The following is an 18680-nucleotide window of genomic DNA, read 5'->3' on the forward strand; positions in this document are numbered from 1 at the left end:
GCCAGGAAGCAGCCTGGCAGCGTCAGCAAAGGGGGCACATAGCCGACAGCCCATGTGATGTATGAAGCTCTGGGATTCTTTTCAGCTGGAGCTCTGTCTTCTTTTCCCTTAAAATAACCTCGCCTTGACAAAGTTTGCACTTTGCCTTGTGCCCAAGTCAAAAGAGGAGGCATCTTGCATCATCTCGTGAACTAAAAATAGGGGTTTGGAAGCAAGTTTCCACTTTTGATGAAATGGTTGGATTTCTTTTCTAAGTATTGGGGCTGACATTTTCTCATCCTCTGAGTTTCCTTTTCAAAACACAGTTGTCATTGAGGGGAATTACAGGTGCGAGCATCGTAGCACCCTCTTCTTGGTTTGTTCTCAGCATTTCCAAAATTTTTGAAAATCCTGATATTTGCCAGAATCTGTTCAATTAGCAAGAATTTGGCTGGAGTGCTCAGAGATCATGTGTTCATTATGATTGGCCCCCCAAAAAGAACGATTTACGATCAGAGCATGAGAAAAATCAAGGCTTAGAGTCGGTAACAACCCAGCTGCCCCACACCCCGCCCTGCAGGACCCCTCACACGTGTTTCCACCACCCAGCCTCCTGGGTGCCAGGTGCCACCTGCACCCATGAATTATGGGGCGCAGGGGGGCGGGAGGGCAAAGGCCTGCCTCGAGGCGTGAGCAGGTAAATACCAAAACCCTCCTCTGGTCGGTTGCACTGGTGGGCGCTGAGTCAACCCACCTAACAGGTACGGGAATGAGTCCCTCTTCTGAGGAGAAAGGGGAGACTTCCTTGTCCCCGAGAAGGTGACATGTAAACTGGGTCTTGAAGAATGAGACAAAGCTTGCCAGATGATGGCTGGGAGGGCAGAGATTCCAAAGAGTGGGAATCACACTGGTCAAGGCCAGGGCTCCCGAACACATCTCACTTTTCTGGAGAAGCCGAGAAGTCTGTCCCTCGGGGGGGGGGGGGTGCGAGGAAGGGGTCCTGGGAGACACAGATGCAGAGAACTTGGGAGCCAGTCTGTCCATGGCCTTCTTGTGTGTCTCCTGAAGATTTAACTTACCCCATAAGGCACAAGAGCCAATGAGAGTTTATGAACATAGGCAAGGATGCCTTTATTTTCCTCTTTTCAGGGAGTGATTTTGGCTACAAGGTGGCAGAAGCCCTGGGGGTGGAGCGCTGGAGCAGTGGTGGCCTGTGGTGGCCCAGGGAAAGGTGGTGGCAGCGGGGGTGAGGAGAGGCAGGTGACAGCTCTGGAGACTTGAAGTCAGCTGACCACACAGTGTCTCTCAAATGGGGTCAGTGTCAGATGTGTGAACGCCCAGCGGAGCCGGGTACCAGGGTGGCTCAGACCCCGGGAGCAGGACAAGCCTCACGTGGCTGCAGAGCTGGCAGGGAAGTGACTTCTGATCCGTCCAGGGAGGTTTTACTTCCTTCCAAGCAGTTCGAGCAGCTCTGAGTGATTAAGCTCCATTCCTTCACGTGTGAATTCTTTTTCAAAGTAATTAGTTTTCCAGCTAGTGATACCCAGGCTGTGTGGTGCAGCTTTGGCCCCGTCACACCCTCATCCACGGGTCTGCATCTGTCCCTCCTGTCCCGGGGACAGCCCTCCGTGATCATGTCCAAGACCGCTCCTCCCCCTGTGAGCCCGGGATCCCCCTCTCCATCCAGGACATCACTCTGGCCCGTCCGCCCTCTCCCTGACAAGCAGCACTGTTTTCCTCTCCACTGGCTGATACACACTCGCCTACAACCATGCCATTATTTCTCCCATCTTTAAAAAAATTCTCTCTCGTTCTGACTCCCCTCTCCAGCTACTGCCTGTTTCTCTTCTTTCTCCACTCCTTCTTCAAGAGCTGCGTGTACACCTCCTCTTCCTCCTCTGTTCTCCCTGAACCCACCCCCATCACAGGTGCCCAATAATTATCTACAGAATGAGGGGGTGAGTGACAGGATGTGTCCCTTCTCCTTCCAATCAAACCACCAAGCAAAAGACAACTGTGTCTTTCGCTGTCTGGTTTAGGCTTTCTAAGGGCTTGCAGAACTACAGATGTCCTGGCTTAAAGAAAAAGGAAGAAAATCCCTTTTTTTAGGGGAAAAAAAAAAAAGTTATGCCTTCTCCATTTTTCCCCCGGGGCATTAAAACTGAGCAAACCGTTTTCCATTTGGACTAATAAAGAATTGCTGTGGGGAAAAAAGGAACATGATTTCAATGGTCAGTAATTCTTGAGTACTTGACTGCACCACAAGGCAGGATTCGTCTTCGAGTCAGTGTAAGAACCTTTCCAGCAAGGCTTCCTAAGACCAGCCCAAGTCCCAGATCCCACTGGGTTTCCTGCCCTACCGGAGGGCAGCCAGCCCATCTGACCCCCTTTCTCAGGCGCTGGCTCTGTCATGTGTGCGCTCAGAGAGAGGGTGGCGTCGTTACTGCACGGTTGGGCGGCTTTGGTGCAGAGCACAGAGCAAATGCTCCATTGCAGGGGCTGGGAGAGCGGGGCCTGACTCACTCTCAGAAATGTCTTCAGAAAGTGTCCAGCCTTTGCTCAGATTAGTGGAGATCAGCTGAGAACCGCAGGAGGACCCAGGATGCAGCTTGCCTCAGGGAGAGATGAGGAGGCCTAGAGAGAGTGGAGGTGCCCATAAGGAGACTCCATTCTGTAAGAAGAGGTTGCAGCAACGCTGGGACTGGCTGGGTCCCCTCTTGGCTGGACCACACCCCTTGGAGTCGCCATCCAGACTTATGACACACATCTTTCCTGGGGACTCCAGCCCCTCATCGTCGAGGGACTGGAAAGAGATTCTCACTCACGTCATTCTTGCAGTGAAGCGCTCACTGGCCAGGGCATAAGGCTAGTTCTGGGCCACGTGGGTCCCCTCCAGAGCTGAGGGCCCTCAGACAGTGCTCTGGAATCTTCCACAGCATTGGCTCTTCATCCATTTCCCGTGCAGGGTACTGGAAATTTAGAGGGTGATTGAATATGACTCTTTTCCCAACAACTGCCTGGAAAACCAGATGAATTTTAGAATGACTGCAATAAGAGCATCCCATAAAACATCTTCACTGGTGAGGGACCTAGAGCTAGTTAGCGGAGCTAGTTAGCGGGTTAAGCCGCAGTTGCACACCAATATCCTGGTGAGTCATCACTGGCCTGAGTTATTTGTAAAGGGTGCTTGTCCAAGCTGCCATCTTGGTTTTCATCCGCTGCCTCCCTGATCCTGTTAGATCAATGTTGTCATTCTACCCGACTGGTCACTCGTCAGCCTCGCAGTTCTCCGTAGGAAAGCAGTCGCTGATATGTGCTCTGCAGCCACTTCAGTCTTGGAACTAACAAAGGAATTTCATCAGAAAAAAATTTAAAAGTTTTCTGTTCATGACACTTGCAGAAATGGGACTTCCTGGAACTGAGAGGTTCAGCAAGAAAAGGTGATCATCTCAAGAGAATGTAGCTGAGGTCATGTGATAAAAAGAGGAGGCGGGAAGAGTGTGCCCCGTGTTGCAAGTAAACGAACAAGGCCAAGGATGCTGTAAAATGGACTAAGGATTTCAAATCAGAAAATAAAGCGGAGCGTTGCTAGGGTGCCTTTTCATTTGGGACTCTGGTAAACCTCATCTGCCTACTGCATGTCTAAGAATGGAGCCAGGGTAGGACGTGCAGTCACCCAGGTTAAAGCGATTCTTCCACTGAGATAATCTAAATCTCGATCATACTCAATCTGTTTTCTCTCTGGCACGGAAATATTTTCCAAGGTATTCACACGGGAAATATGAGCATCCCACACTCTGTAGAGCCCTAGCCAATTAAAAGTAGATAAAAACCTCCTTAATGCAGCGTCCTTTTAAACATTCCGGGCTGAGGGGGCTGGAGAGGGGGAATGTATGTTTATAGAAAATCTGATCAAGAACACAACTGTGTAACCTCTGGGTGAGTTGGATAAAATATTTATTCAAGACATATTTCTTTTTTTTTTTTTAGAAATTCACGTTCTTTTATTTATTTATTTATTTATTTATTTATTTATTTATTTATGACTGTGTTGAGTCTTCGTTTCTGTGCGAGGGCTTTCTCTCGTTGCGGCAAGTGGGGACCACTCTTCATCGCGGTGCGCGGGCCTCTCACCATCGCGGCCTCTCTTGTGGCGGAGCACAGGCTCCAGACGCGCAGGCTCAGTAATTGTGGCTCACGGGCCCAGTTGCTCCGTGGCACGTGGGATCCTCCCAGACCAGGGCTCGAACCCGTGTCCCCTGCATTGGCAGGCAGATTCTCAACCACTGCGCCACCAGGGAAGCCCCGACATATTTCTTTTAAAAACAATTACTTTTGATAGGTGAAAGCATCTCATCTGTCATTTAGGATAAAAACAGATTAAGCAGTGAATTAGAAGCCCTAAGATTCTAGGCAGCTAAGAGAGTGGTGTATTCGCTTGCGGAAAACTAAAGAAAAATCAATCGGATGAATGAGAACTACAACTAAAGGTAATGATTTCTTTGAAATGGAAGTGTACTGAGGGAGGAATTGGTCACTGGAGCTTAAAAGAAACATTCCGAGTGGAGAAACTCCCTCTTCCGAGAAATGTGAGCTTGGGCTCTGGCAAAGGACCTGAGCTACCTGGAGCAACGGATGAATACATTCAAAGGATGCCAAGCTTCCGCAGGATGAAGGAGACAGGTAGGGCTTCTTGGGAAGAGAAGTGTGTGGTTCTAGGAAGAGCGTCTCAGCCACTTTCTCTCTTCCCTGGCTGCTGGTCCTAACTCTGAAATCTTTTTCTACTCTGGGGTTATTTTTAAGATGTCTTTCAAAGTATTAAAATGCAATTTCAGAATAGCTTTTACTCGTCAAAAATAGCAGACGGTCTCTTTAAGTAGCAGCTGTGTAAAGAGTATTTTAAGTCTATTGGGTGATTCAGTAATAAGTAAGGTCTTTGATAGTGTGGTTCTACTAAGAAAAGGCAAAGACTGGCAGGCAGGTGAGGATTCAGTGCCAAGGGTATGCCAGGTATGGGAGCCGGCTCCCTGTGGTCTCAGTGAGAGCCTGGAGTTAGGGCCTAGCTTAGCATCCTTTAAAACCCATTCCAGGAGGAGGAGGTTTGGGGCAGCTGGAAGCGCTGGCACATGGTCATTGTTGTGGGCTGAATGTTTGCATCCCTCCAAAATTCATATGTTAAAACCCTAACCACCATGTGATGATATTTGGAAGTGAGGCTTTGGGAAGGTAATTATGTTTATATTGGGTCATGATTAGGGTGGGGGCCCCCCATGATGGGATTAGTGCCCTTATAAGACGAGGAAGAGAAAGATCTCTCCTAAGGCCGTGTGAGCACACAGTAAGAAGGTGCCTGTCTACGAGTCAGGAGGAGAACGCTTACCAAGAACTGAATCTGCCTACACCTTGATCTTGGACTTCCCAGCCTCCAGAACTGTGAGAAGGAAATACCTGTTGTCTGGGATTTTGTTACAGCACCTCCAACTAAGTCATCGAGAGCAAGAACTTCAGAAAAAGACCAGGCTGGGCCGAGTACACCCCACTGTGTGCCCTTGGGCAGGTAACTTACCTGTCTGATCCCCGACTTCCTTATCTGCCAAACAGGTGTAATAAAGATACGCACCTGACAAGGCGAAGGAGTTTAACAAGACAATGCAGGTGGCATCTCACTGGAGGTAGAATAAGCTTGCAGTCACTGCCCTAACGGTGCTACCACCTTGTGGGGATGGTTCCAGTGGAAAAGTGGGCGATTCGTGTCCGGGGACCCAGTATGTGGGGTGGTGTGACACTTTCCTGATTCTAAGTCAGCAACCTTCATTTCTGTTGGAGAAACATTGCTGAGCAGGTCCTGGGCTCCATACGGTCCAGAGGTTTTGATGATGCTCAGGCCCCGCCCTCAAGGGGCTTATAGTCCCTGAGGAGGAATGACAAAGGAGCGTTCCACTTTCAGTACATTACCCAAAGTGTTTTTAGTAGGGGAACCCTGGGTCTTGTAGGAGCACAGAGGAAGAGGGTGGGTGGCACCCAGGAAGGCTTTCTGGAGGAGTTAGTTCCTCCATATTTTCCGTGTTCTTCTCAAGTAAACCACGGTATTTTATTTTTCCCAAGGAAAATAAGGGAAATTCAGGCCTACCACATGTATCAATAAATTAATCCACATGTGTCAAAAGTTTATCAGCATTTTAATAAATGTTACCTGATTGGGAAACCCACTTTTAAACCATTACCATAAAAAATTCTCCCTTTCCAAACGATGGCAGATTTTACATCCTGACGGTATCTGCAAACATAACACGAACTTCTTGCAAAGCCTTAATTTAGAGTCGAAATAGATCCTTGTTTTTCTGACCACTGACACATAGAGCTTATTAAATGGGATGATTTGGGAAAGTAGCAAAATCAGGCCTGTGGTTTCTACGCAAACGCTCCTCTCAACCTCGCCCTGTGGTTTCCTTTCTGAGCTCCACGGCTGCTCCGACAGGTGGGCGTCAGCGGCCAGCAGCAGGCGAGGCAGGACTGGCGGACCGACTGCTCCGACCGGGGGCAGTGGCCAGCATGATTGATAAGCCAGTAGCTGACCGGTTTGGTCAACTGATGCCCGAGCCAAAGGCCGTGAGCCTCTATAGAATATCTGTATTTTTCCAGTGCTTTCAGATTAAGCGAGTGTGTTTCCAGCTTGTTTCATCATGAACGGTTGTGTTGCAGCATTACTCTTTGACCGCACGATTCAGGTGTGAGTTTCTCTTTCCCTTGTTGCTTTCTTTTCCCTCACAGATGTGGGAAGAGGCCATCGCCCTGGGCAAGGAACTGGCTGAACAGTATGAAAACGAGATATTTGATTATGAACAACTTAGCGAATTGCTGGTAGGTCTTTCTTTCTCTTTAGATGAACAGGCAATCTCAGCTTGTTCTTCTGGAATTTTTCTTTTCCTTTGAACGTTGGGATTCTCCTTCATTTTGTCCAGGAGGACACTTGACTTATTTGCTGGTTGATTCTGCCCCACGAGTATTCGCTTTTTATTCCCCAGTGAGCTTTTGTAACCAAACTCTAAGACGCCTCTGAACGATTTATATGTGAACAACTGCTGAGTCTAGGTGTACGTTGGTCTTGATGGCCCAAAGGTCTCCAGGAATCTCCACTCGTTTAAAACTGTGAGCCTGTCTACAAGAGGGGGACAGATGGAGGCTAGCCCAGACCTTTCTCCTGCCACAGAAGCTATGGGTTTCTAACTACTGCTTTCTCTGCTGTATCATTTTTGTATTCAGCAGATCGACTTATGATGTTGTGATGTGTATCATGAATGTGGAACAGAATTCTGCCCTTTTAAATTCTCTTGTAATGTATCCCATCATGACTGATACCTTTTTAAAAAAAATCCTAAAGATCAGACATTTAATCAGAAGAAAAACCATCTCTCTGGCACCTCTTTGGTTATTAAAACACCTATAAATCACAACTGGTCGCTGAATTTGGCTTTTTGGTCAAATTCCCCTGCTGAACGTTGGAGGATGAGTGAGGAGTACTGTCAAAGCTTCGTGGTGAGATTAAGTTCAATGCCTGCATCAGCACCGCTCCCCCGCCTTCTCCCCTCCCATCCGCTAGAACTGCCAAAGCTGGAAGAATCCAGATGCGTGGATGTTCAACTACTCCATTCAAACCTGAAATGCATTTCCTTTCTTCCTTTCAGAAAAAACAGGCTCAATTTTATGAAAACATCGTCAAGGTGATAAGACCCAAGCCTGACTATTTTGCTGTCGGTTACTACGGACAAGGATTCCCCACGTTCCTTCGGGTAACTTTGGATTCTGTTTTGATTGGGTCAGGATTGTTCCCTGGGCAGCGAGCCTCTTCCCTTTCCGAGGAAGAATTTGGACTTTGCATCCGAAGTCCGACTCTTTGTATTATTTTAACAGCTCTGTGTTTGACTTCGGGTGCCAGCGAGGGGCTGATCATATTTTTTGATTGCATATAAACTTTGCATCTCATTTTTCCCAAATAGAACTCCTGTTCAGACACTTATGTATATTTAAAAAATTGTGGTTGGGGACTTCCCTGGTGGTCCAGTGGTGAGGACTCCGCACCTTCACTGCCAGGGGCCCAGGTTCAATCCCTAGTCAGGGAACTAGGATCCCAACAAGCCGCGTGGCACGGCCAAAAAAAAAAAAAAATTCTGTAAGATACATATGCATAACATAAAATTTACCATCTTTACCCTTTTTAGGTGTATCGTTCAATGGCATTAAGTTTATTTAGTTTGTTGTGCAACTATTCCCACCATCCATCTCCAGATCTTTTTCATCTTCCCGAACTAGAACTCCGATCCCATTAAACAATAATTCCCCCTTCTCCCCTCCCCCCAGACCCTGGCAACCACGCTTTTACTTTCTGTCTCAGAATTTGCCTGTTCTGGGGACCTCATTTAAGTGGAATCATATAAAACTTGTCCTTTTGTGTCTGGCTCACTTCCCTGAGTGTCGTGTCTGCAAGGCTCATCCATGTGGTAGCGTGTATCAGACCGTCATTCCTTTTTATGGCAGAGTAATATTCCATCGTACTGATGTACCACATTTTGTTTATCCATCCGTCCTTTGATAGACTTTGGGTTGTTTCGCCTATTATGAAGAACGCTGCTATGAACCATGAGTATTTTTAATTATATGAGAAACTGGAAATGGATTCCCAGTGCTGGAAACTCAGAATCGTACTCCGTTTCTGAGACAAGCATGTGCTCTTTGACACATGATGGAAGAAATACTGTGATCACCAGCCAGGTCACCCAATAATCATGAGGCCAGAAACTGTGTAAATAACTGCTGCCTAGCCTACTAGTAGAATTGTTAAAGTTTCTCAAAAACTCATTCTTGGATGCCGTTGACCATGATTTCCTGTCATTTCTTATGACCTTTTTTTTTTTAATGTCACCTGGTTTTCTCTTATCCTGGGAGACCATGCGTGATCCTTCTGGTTTTAGAGACGCAGGAGCTCTCTGCCTAGGGCACACCTGTCCCGGGCAGTTAGATCCAGTTGGGAGATTTCTGTAGCCCCAGAGGTGTGTTCCTTTGGCCCTGGTGTTTCTGATCCCACAGGAGGCCCTGATAGTATAAGACATCCCTTCACGCTGGCACCAGCAGGAAGGACTTACTTGGTGAGGACCTGTCATTCTGTATAGGAACGTCAGCAAGTGGCCCTCGCAGGGCTGACCAGCTCCAGAAGGTGACCTGTTAGTTGATACGCTCACGCAGGGTCCTGGCTGGGTGCCTGGGGCATCTGGCCTGTCCCTGTCACTGCTGGTCAGTCTCTCCTTAACACCGTCACCTTCATCGTACAGCTGTGGCATTTAAGATAGTGGTTAGGGAGGATTTTGAAATTAACTTTAAGTAAAAAACCAATCCAAAGGGGATAATGAGCCTGGAGTTGAAGTCACCTAATGTTGCCCAAGGCTTTAATTAAGGTATGTGAATATGTACATATGCTTCCGTGTGTGTGTGTGTGTGTGTGTGTGTGTGTGTGTGTGTGTGTGTCTCTCTCTCTCTCTCTCTAAGAAAGACTGAGAGGGAGGGACAGGCCCTAAATCACAGCTGACCTGTGCTGTGCTGGGTGTAGAGTGTATGTGTGGCCCTCCTTGGACAGTGCCATAATTTAAGGGCACTACGGCTCTGTCCTGGCGTCCTGAGGAGGCAGCAGGGCGGGGTGAGCATTTTGCAGCCCCCAAGCCAACTGATGCCAGGGTTGTCCTGGGAGGTCACATGAGATCCGTGCTCTAGGGACCGTGCTGGGTCACCTGCCCGTCACAAGGGCAAAATGCAGAGTACGAATAACGAGTTTAACGGGCTTGATTAATATGGAACTGACTTCCCCCCCACCCCCGAATAATTCTGTGGGCCTATAGCAATACACTCATTACGCTTCACAGATGACCTGTCAGGGCTCCATCTGACAATGACATTAGCAGTTACAAAAAAGTGGGTGGGATGTTTGTCTACTTCATTCAGTGCTGGGAGCACAGCCTCTGAGAACTGACTCGCTGGCCCCTCTGCTTTGTTTTGCTTTAAGAATTGATCGCATTGGGGTTTTTTGCATTTATATGAATATTTATGATTCTTACAAGGAATAAATATCTTTGACTATATGTACGTTTCCCTCCTGTTTTCAGGCTTGAATGGACCACTTCAAAATGCGAAGTAATTGACATTTCTAGAAAATGTTATTAGTGTGTTCATCTATAACTCACTAGTGTTTTTCTGTTAAAGGCTTTATATACATTTTTATTATTATGTCTTCCTTCTAGTGTAAAGTATAATAAATGCATGCTAGTTTCGTAGTAGCCTATTATACATTAAATCACCCTGAATTTCTGAAATGTTTGGCTTTTTATAGCCCTAAAAGATGCCCGTAGTGTGTATTTATATTTCTAATTAAGACTACATATTACTTTGGTTTCTGCTTCAGATTATTTTTTTAAAGAAAGAGCACATTTTTCTCCTGTAATGGGTACTTTAAGACATACCTAAGCACAAAGTGAAAAAAAATATTCAATTTTTAAATTGTTCCTTCTTTAGTGATTTACAAGAACTCGGAATAACTTTGGACTAGGGAAGGGGATAAATGGAGTGCCACAGGGGCTCTGTTTTTGTGAAAATTCATTAATTAGACAAATTTTAATTTGGCTTTGAGCTGAGTCTCTAGGATGCATCTGTTTGTGTGTCTTCTCTTCCCCTTCCTCCTCCTCCTCCCCCTTCTCCTCCTCTTCCCTCTCCCCATCCTTCCCCTGCCCCCTCCCTTTCCTCCTCCCCCTCCCCCCCCCCCCCCCCCCACTGCACGCTGGCATCCGTCCAAGGTCAGGGCAGATAACAGGGCTGCCCCCTAACTCATGACTGGCTGGCCCGGACCCTCTTGCCCAGGGTCCCTGATGAAACAGCAGCCAAGTCCAAGGAGGAGAAGCACGAGCCCCCAGCCTCCTGTTCCTCGGGTTCTGTGGGTTCTGCTCATTGCAACAAGGAAAACCTTGTGGCAGTTTTCATTGATGTTGAGACAGCCCTGAGATGAGGCAAGAAGATGGGTGGGGGGAGGTGGAGGGCTTCGAGAACCAGCTGCCGCATCACACTACCCACTGACACCTTTCTGTGATTCAGTTGCCACTCAGAACACACTTGTTGAATCTCTGAAGGTATGGAGACCAGTTCCATCTTGGAATCAGAACGTTCCTGACACACATATTTACAGAGTGACCGTGTCACGAGACAAGTCTCAACGAGACAGCCTGAGTAGAGAGGAATGCTTACCTACTTATCACCCTCCCTCGAGGTCGCCCAGCCCCGCCACCCAAAACAACCCCCAGATGGACTCTCCGGACTTTGTGGAGGTGACGGAGTGGCACTGAGAGGAACAGACTCCAGCCTTTAGGAGGAGCACTCTGTATGCCCTACCCTGTCATCCGTTGATGGCTCGTTGTGCACACGACAACTCCAAACGTTCCACGAGGGGAGTCCGGCCACCACCTCCGCCCTCTCAGCACCAGGGGAGGCCAGGAGCCTTGGCTCCCTCTGCTTTGGTCTGGACCCTCTTCGCTCTGGTTCTGCTCAGCCCTTGGCTGTGACCTATAGGAGCCAGCTTGGAAAGTCGAGCTCAGGCTCTGAGGCCCCACCTTAATCTCATGCTCTCTTGAATTCTTTTTTTTTCTAATTTATTTTGAATTTTTGAATTTTATTTTATTTATTTTTTTATACAGCAGGTTCTTATTAGTTATTCATTTCATACATATTAGTGTATACATGTCAGTCCCAATCTCCCAATTCATCCCACCACCACCACCCCTGCCACTTTCCCCCCTTGGTGTCCACATGTTTGTTCTCTACATCTGTGTCTCACTTTCTGCCCTGCAAACTGGTTCATCTGTACCATTTTTCTAGGGTCCACATATATGCGTTAGTATACGATATTTGTTTTTCTCTTTCTGACTTACTTCAGTCTGTATGACAGTCTCTAGATCCATCCACGTCTCTACAAATGACCCAATTTCGTTCCTTTTTATGGCTGAGTAATATTCCATTCTATGTATGTACCACATCTTCTTTATCCATTCGTCTGTCGATGGGCATTTAGGTTGCATCCATGACCTGGTTATTGTAAATAGTGCTGCAATGAACATTGGGGTGCATGTGTCTTTTTGAATTATGGTTTTCTCTGGGTATATGCCCAGTAGTGGGATTGCTGGGTCGTATGATAGTTCTATGTTTAGTTTTTTAAGGAACCTCCATACTGTTCTCCATAGTGGCTGTATCAATTTACATTCCCACCAACAGTGCAAGAGGGTTCCCTTTTCTCCACACCCTCTCCAGCATTTGTTGTTTGTAGATTTTCTGATGATGCCCATTCTAACTGGTGTGAGGTGATACCTCACTGTAGTTTTGATTTGCATTTCTCTAATACTTAGTGATGTTGAGCAGCTTTTCATGTGCTTCTTGGCCATCTCTATGTCTTCTTTGGAGAAATTTCTATTTAGCTCTTCTGCCCATTTTTGGATTGGGTTGTTTGTTTTTTTAATATTGAGCTGCATGAGCTGTTTATATATTTTGGAGATTAATCCTTTGTCCGTTGATTCATTTGCAAATATTTTCTCCCATTCTGAGGGTTGTCTTTTCGTCTTGTTTATGGTTTCCTTTGCTGTGCAAAAGCTTTGAAGTTTCATTCGGTCCCATTTGTTTATTTTTGTTTTTATTTCCATTACTCTAGGAGGTGGATCAAAAAAGATCTTGCTGTGATTTATGTCAAAGAGTGTCCTTCCTATGTTTTCCTCTAAGAGTTTTATAGTGTCCGGTCTTACATTTAGGTCTCGAATCCATTTTGAGTTTATTTTTGTGTACGGTGTTAGGGAGTGTTCTGATTTCATTCTTTTACATGTAGCTGTCCAGTTTTCCCAGCACCACTTATTGAAGAGACTGTCTTTTCTCCATTGTATATCCTTGCCTCGTTTGTCATAGATTAGTTGACCATAGGTGTGTGGGATTATCTCTGGGCTTTCTGTCTTGTTCCATTGATCTATATTTCTGTTTTTGTGCCAGTACCATATTGTCTTGATTACTGTAGCTTTGTCGTATAGTCTGAAGTCAGGGAGTCTGATTCCTCCAGCTCCACTTTTTTCCCTCAAGACTGCCTTGACTATTCTGGGTCTTTTGTGTCTCCATACAAATTTTGAGATTTTTTGTTATAGTTCTGTAAAAAATGCCATTGGTCTTTTGATAGCGATTGCGTTAGATCTGTAGATTGCTTTGGGTCGTGTAGTCATTTTCACAATATTGATTCTTCCAATCCAAGAACGTGGTATATCTCTCCATCTGTTGGTATCATCTTTCATTTCTTTCATCAGTGTCTTATAGTTTTCTGCATACAGGTCTTTTGTCTCCTTAGGTAGGTTTTTTCCTAGGTATTTTATTCTTTTTGCTGCAGTGGTAAATGGGAGTGTTTCCTTAATTTCTCTTTCAGATTTTTCATTGTTGTTGTATAGGAATGCAAGAGATTTCTGTGCATTAATTTTGTATCCTGCAACTTTACCAAATTCATTGATTAGCTCTAGTAGTTTTCTGGTGGCATCTTTAGGATTCTCTATGTATAGTGTCATGTCATCTGCAAGCAGTGACAGTTTTACCTCTTCTTTTCCAATTTGTATTCCTTTTATTTCTTTTTCTTCTCTGATTGCCATGGCTAGGACTTCCAAAAGTATGTTGAATAATAGTGGTGAGACTGGACATCCTCGTCTTGTTCTTTATCTTAGTGGAAATGCTTTCAGTTTTTCACCATTGAGAATGATGTTTGCTGTGGGTTTGTCATATATGGCCTTTATTATGTTGAGGTAGGTTCCCTCTATGCCCACTTTCTGGAGAGTTTTTATCATAAATGGGTGTTGAATTTTGTCAGAAGCTTTTTCTGCATCTATTGACATGATCATATGGTTTTTCTTCTTCAATTTGTTAATATGGTGTATCACAATGATTGATTTGCATATATTGAAGAATCCTTGCCTCCCTGGGATAAATCCCATTTGATCATGGTGTATCATCCTTTTAATGTGTTGTTGGATTCTGTTTGCTAGCGTTTTGTAGAGGATTTTTGCATCTATATTCAGCAGTGATATTGGTCTGTAATTTGCTTTTTTTGTAGTACCTTTGTCTGGTTTTGGTGTCAGGGTGATAGTGACCTCATAGAATGAGTTTGGGAGTGTTCCTTCCTCTGCAATTTTTTGGAAGAGTTTGAGAAGGATGGGTGTTAGCTCTTCTCTAAATGTTTGATAGAATTTACCTGTGAAGCCATCTGGTCCTGGACTTTTGTTTGTTGGAAGATGTCTAATCACAGCTTCAATTTCATTACTTGTGATTGGTCTGTTCATATTTTCTGTTTCTTCCAGGCTCAGTCTTGGAAGGTTATACCTTTCTAAGAATTTGTCCATCTCTTCCAGATTGTCCATTTTATTGGCATAGAGTTTCTTGTAGTAGTGTCTTAGGATGCTTTGTATTTCTGCGGTGTCTGTTGTAACTTCTTCTTTTTCATTTCTAATTTTATTGACTTGAGTCCTCTCCCTCTTTTTCTTGATGAGTCTGGCTAATGGTTTATCAATTTTGTTTATCTTCTCAAAGAACCTGCTTTTAGTTTTATTAATCTTTGCTATTGTTTTCTTTGTTTCTATTTCATTTATTTCTGCTCTGATCTTTATGATTTCTTTCCTTCTGCTAACTTTGGGGTTTTGTTTGTTCTTCTTTCTCTAGTTCCTTTAGGTGTAAGGTTAGATTGTTTACTTGAGATTTTTCTTGTTTCTTGAGGTAGGCTTGTATAGCTATAAAGTTCCCTCTTAGCACTGCTTTTGCTGCATCCCATAGGTTTTGGATCGTTGTGTTTTCATTGTCATTTGTCTCTAGGTATTTGTTGATTTCCTCTTTGATTTCTTCAGTGATCTCTTGGTTATTTAGTAACATCTTGTTTAGCCTCCAGGTGTTCGTGGTTTTTACGTTTTTTTCCCTGTAATTCATTTCTCATCTCATAGCGTTGTGGTCAGAAAAGATGCTTGATATGATTTCAATTTTCTTAAATTTACTGAGGCTTGATTTGTGACCCAAGATGTGATCTATCCTGGAGAATGTTCCATGCGCACTTAAGAAGAAAGTGTCATCTGCTGTTTTTGGATGGAATGTCCTATGAATATCAATTAAATATATCTGGTCTATTGTGTCATTTAAAGCTTGTGTTTCCTTATTAATTTTCTGTTTGGATGATCTGTCCATTGGTGTAAGTGAGGTGTTAAAGGCCCCCACTATTATTGTGTTACTGTCGATTTCCTCTTTTATAGCTGTTAGCAGTTGCCTTATGTACTTAGGTGCTCCTATGTTCAGCACATATATATTTATAATTGTTATATCTTCTTCTTGGTTTGATCACTTGATCATTTTGTAGTGTCCTTCCTTGTCTCTTGTAACATTCTTTATTTTAAAGTTTATTTTATCTGATATGAGTATTGCTACTCCAGCTTTCTTTTGATTTCCATTTGCATGGAATATCTTTTTCCATCTCCTCACTCTCAGTCTGTATGTGTCCCTAGGTCTGAAGTGGGTTTCTTGTAGACAGCATATATATGGGTCTTGTTTTTGTATCCATTCAGCAAGCCTGTGTCTTTTGGTTGGAGCATTTAATCCATTCACGTTTAAGGTAATTATCAATATGTATGTTCCTGTTACCATTTTCTTAATTGTTTTGGGTTTGTTTTTGTAGGTCCTTTTCTTCTCTTGTGTTTCCCACTTGGAGAAGTTCCTTTAGTATTTGTTGTAGAGCTGATTAGGTGGTGCTGAATTCTCTTAGCTTTTGCTTGTCTGTAAAGCTTTTGATTTCTCCTTGGAATCTGAATGAGATCCTTGCTGGGTAGAGTAATCTTGGTTGTAGGTTCTTCCCTTTCATCACTTGAAATATGTCATGACACTCCCTTCTGGCTTGTAGGGTTTCTGCTGAGAAATCAGCTGTTAACCTTATGGGAGTTCCCTTGTATATTATTTGTTATTTTTCTCTTGTTGCTTTCAGTAATTTTTCTTTGTCTTTAATTTTTGTCCGTTTGATTACTATGTGTCTCAGCGTGTTTCTCCTTGGGTTTATCCTGCCTGGGACTCTCTGCGCTTCCTGGACTTGGGTGGCTATTTCCTTTCCATGTTAGGGAAGTTTTTGACTATAATCTCTTCAAATATTTTCTCGGGTCCTTTCTCTCTCTCTTCTCCTTCTGGGACCCCTATAATGTGAATGTTGTTGCGTTTAATGTTGTCCCAGAGGTCTCTTAGGGTGTCTGCATTTCTTTTCATTCTTTTTTCTTTATTCTGTTCCGCAGCAGTGAATTCCACCATTCTGTCTTCCAGGTCATTTATCCGTTCTTCTGCCTCAGTTATTCTGCTATTGTTTCCTTCTAGTGTATTTTTCATTTCAGTTACTGTGTTGTTCATCTCTGTTTGTTTGTTCTTTAATTCTTCTAGATCTTTGTTAAACATTTCTTGCATCTTCTCCATCTTTGCCTCCATTCTTTTTCTGAGGTCCTGGATCATCTTCACTATTATTATTCTGAATTCTTTTTCTGGAAGGTTGCCTATCTCCACTTCATTTAGTTGTTTTTCTGGTTTTATCTTGTTCCTTCATCTGGTACATAGCCCTCTGCCTTTTCATCTTGTCTGTCTTTCTGTGAATGTGGTTTTTGTTCCACAGGCTGCAGGATTGTAGTTCTTCTTGCTTGTGCTGTCTGCCCTCTGGTGGATGAGGCTATCTCTCCCTTGAATTTTTCTGGCAGGATGGAAACTATTTAATTAGGGCCTACCTGGGGTGCGGGGGGAGACGATACGGACACCATTCTCCTCCACTTGCCTTGGTGCCTTTACCCTGTCTGACCATTTCATGCCCACTAGTGTGTGGGCTTCAATCACTCACTTGGTTTCTCATGGTTTTGTAAATTGATTGCTACTGTTAAGACTGAAATATACTACCAGACTTCAGTAACATCATCTTTAGTGCTTCTTAAACCGTATTAACTTACCTGGCTTCTCTTCCTGTGTTCTTGATTAGTAAGATCACCGCAATTACAAGCTGTTCTTCAATTCAGTGACATTTAAAAAAAAACTGTCAAGCCCATTTTGAAGACCGATGCCTTTATGTGTGAACTTTTCCTGGCCCTTCCCCTGGGGTGTTATTTAATGAATGTCATTGTTTCCAGGGGAAAGTTTTCATTTACCGAGGGAAGGAGTATGAACGCAGGGAAGATTTTGAAGCTCGGCTATTAACTCAGTTTCCAAATGCTGAGAAAATGAAGACAACATCTCCACCAGGCGACGATATTAAAAACTCTGCTGGCCAGTGTATCCTTTCAGACAACCGTGTCGGATATAAAACGATGGCGATGTTGTTTGGTTGGGTGGTTGGGTGTACGTGGGACCTTGCTCCTGGCTGATGACCACTCTGCCTTATGGTCCTTAACCCCTTTGACCTTCAGATATTCAGTGCTTCACAGTAAAGCCCAAACTCGATTTGCCCCCTAAATTTCACAGGCCCGTGTCAGAGCAGATTGTAAGGTAACATTTTCCTTACCCAACATGAGGGTGGTGAGAGGCGTACTCAGATCGCTTCATAATTTCACGTCTCAGAGGGTGGATGTCAGCCTTTGATTAACTTTTCAGATGCTCTTTCTGTTTACTTCGAAAAGCAAGGGAAGCTAATCACGTTCAGCATCAAAGAAGGGGGAAGGAAGATGTGAACAAGTGTGCCCCGGGAGGGTGCAAGGCTGTTCCTTATATCCGAGATTGGGAGACAGGGGAAGTCAGGGGAAGGAAGGGGTACTCTGGGCTCCTTTTGAGCCACCAGGTGAGAGACCCCCTGTAGACCTTTTCTCCAGGGCTCAGGCCCTGCCCCTCACCCCACAGATATGAGTCTATGTGCCTGTGGTGTGGCCTGAGCATTTGGATCCCAGAAGGCAGGAATAGGGATTCAGACATGTGCTCGTGATGGAGAACCAGGTGGGGGATGAGAAGAAGCCTTCACCCCTACAACAGGGTGATTACATAATATGGGATTTGGAGGTGGATTTTAAAACTCACAGGCCCACTGTCCAAATCTGAGTGAGATTTTATGCATCTACATTGAATTGCCCCTGACTTAGCAGTGGTGTAGAAACACCTACACTAGGTGTCTCTTTGATAGGAAGAATTTTCTTTTCTATTTGATCCATGTACTGGTGAAAAACAACTAACCTCTTTGATGGCCTAATAATGCTCAGATTCTGCTTATTTTATATCCTGAAGTTTGGTGGATTGGGTTCTTCTGCAAAATTCACTACCATTTCTTTAACCTTTCATCAGCAAACATGGGAAATAAACCAGGACTTGGTTTACTGATGGATGATCGCTTTCATAAGGCTTAGATTTTAAGTTTTGCAACATTTTTTTCTCAGAGAGGCATTAAGCACTAGTGAACTGTAGTGTATGCTCAGATATTTCCCTTTGATGTGGGGTGCCCACCTGTGTTTCAGTGCAGGGGGGTGAGTGAGCCTCCCAGCCTGCCTCTGGGATATGCGTGAAACCCACCCCCTCCCCAGGGGAGGAAGGTACAGTCTCCATCTTAATATATGCCACCCTTGGTGGTTGCCAAATCTGCCTTTTGTAGATCTGAAGTTAAAGTATGCAAGACCTTTTAAAAA

The 18680-nt window shown here is 44.5% G+C and overlaps 1 protein-coding gene across 2 annotated transcripts in view; it reads left to right on the forward strand.

Annotated features, from left to right (window-relative positions):
• The window catches only part of DOCK1 (dedicator of cytokinesis 1), a 525198-nt gene that overhangs the window by 469042 nt on the left and 37476 nt on the right, over positions 1–18680 (forward strand). For both annotated transcript variants that reach the window (XM_068548757.1, XM_068548758.1), the window contains exons 39-42: positions 6751–6840; positions 7665–7769; positions 17205–17346; positions 17481–17559. In XM_068548757.1, coding sequence (XP_068404858.1) covers positions 6751–6840; positions 7665–7769; positions 17205–17346; positions 17481–17559 — 416 coding nt within the window. The remainder of the gene's footprint in view (positions 1–6750; positions 6841–7664; positions 7770–17204; positions 17347–17480; positions 17560–18680) is intronic.

The sequence above is a fragment of the Eschrichtius robustus genome, chromosome 7, assembly GCF_028021215.1.
Source record: "Eschrichtius robustus isolate mEscRob2 chromosome 7, mEscRob2.pri, whole genome shotgun sequence".
Taxonomy (NCBI): Eukaryota; Metazoa; Chordata; class Mammalia; order Artiodactyla; family Eschrichtiidae; genus Eschrichtius; species Eschrichtius robustus.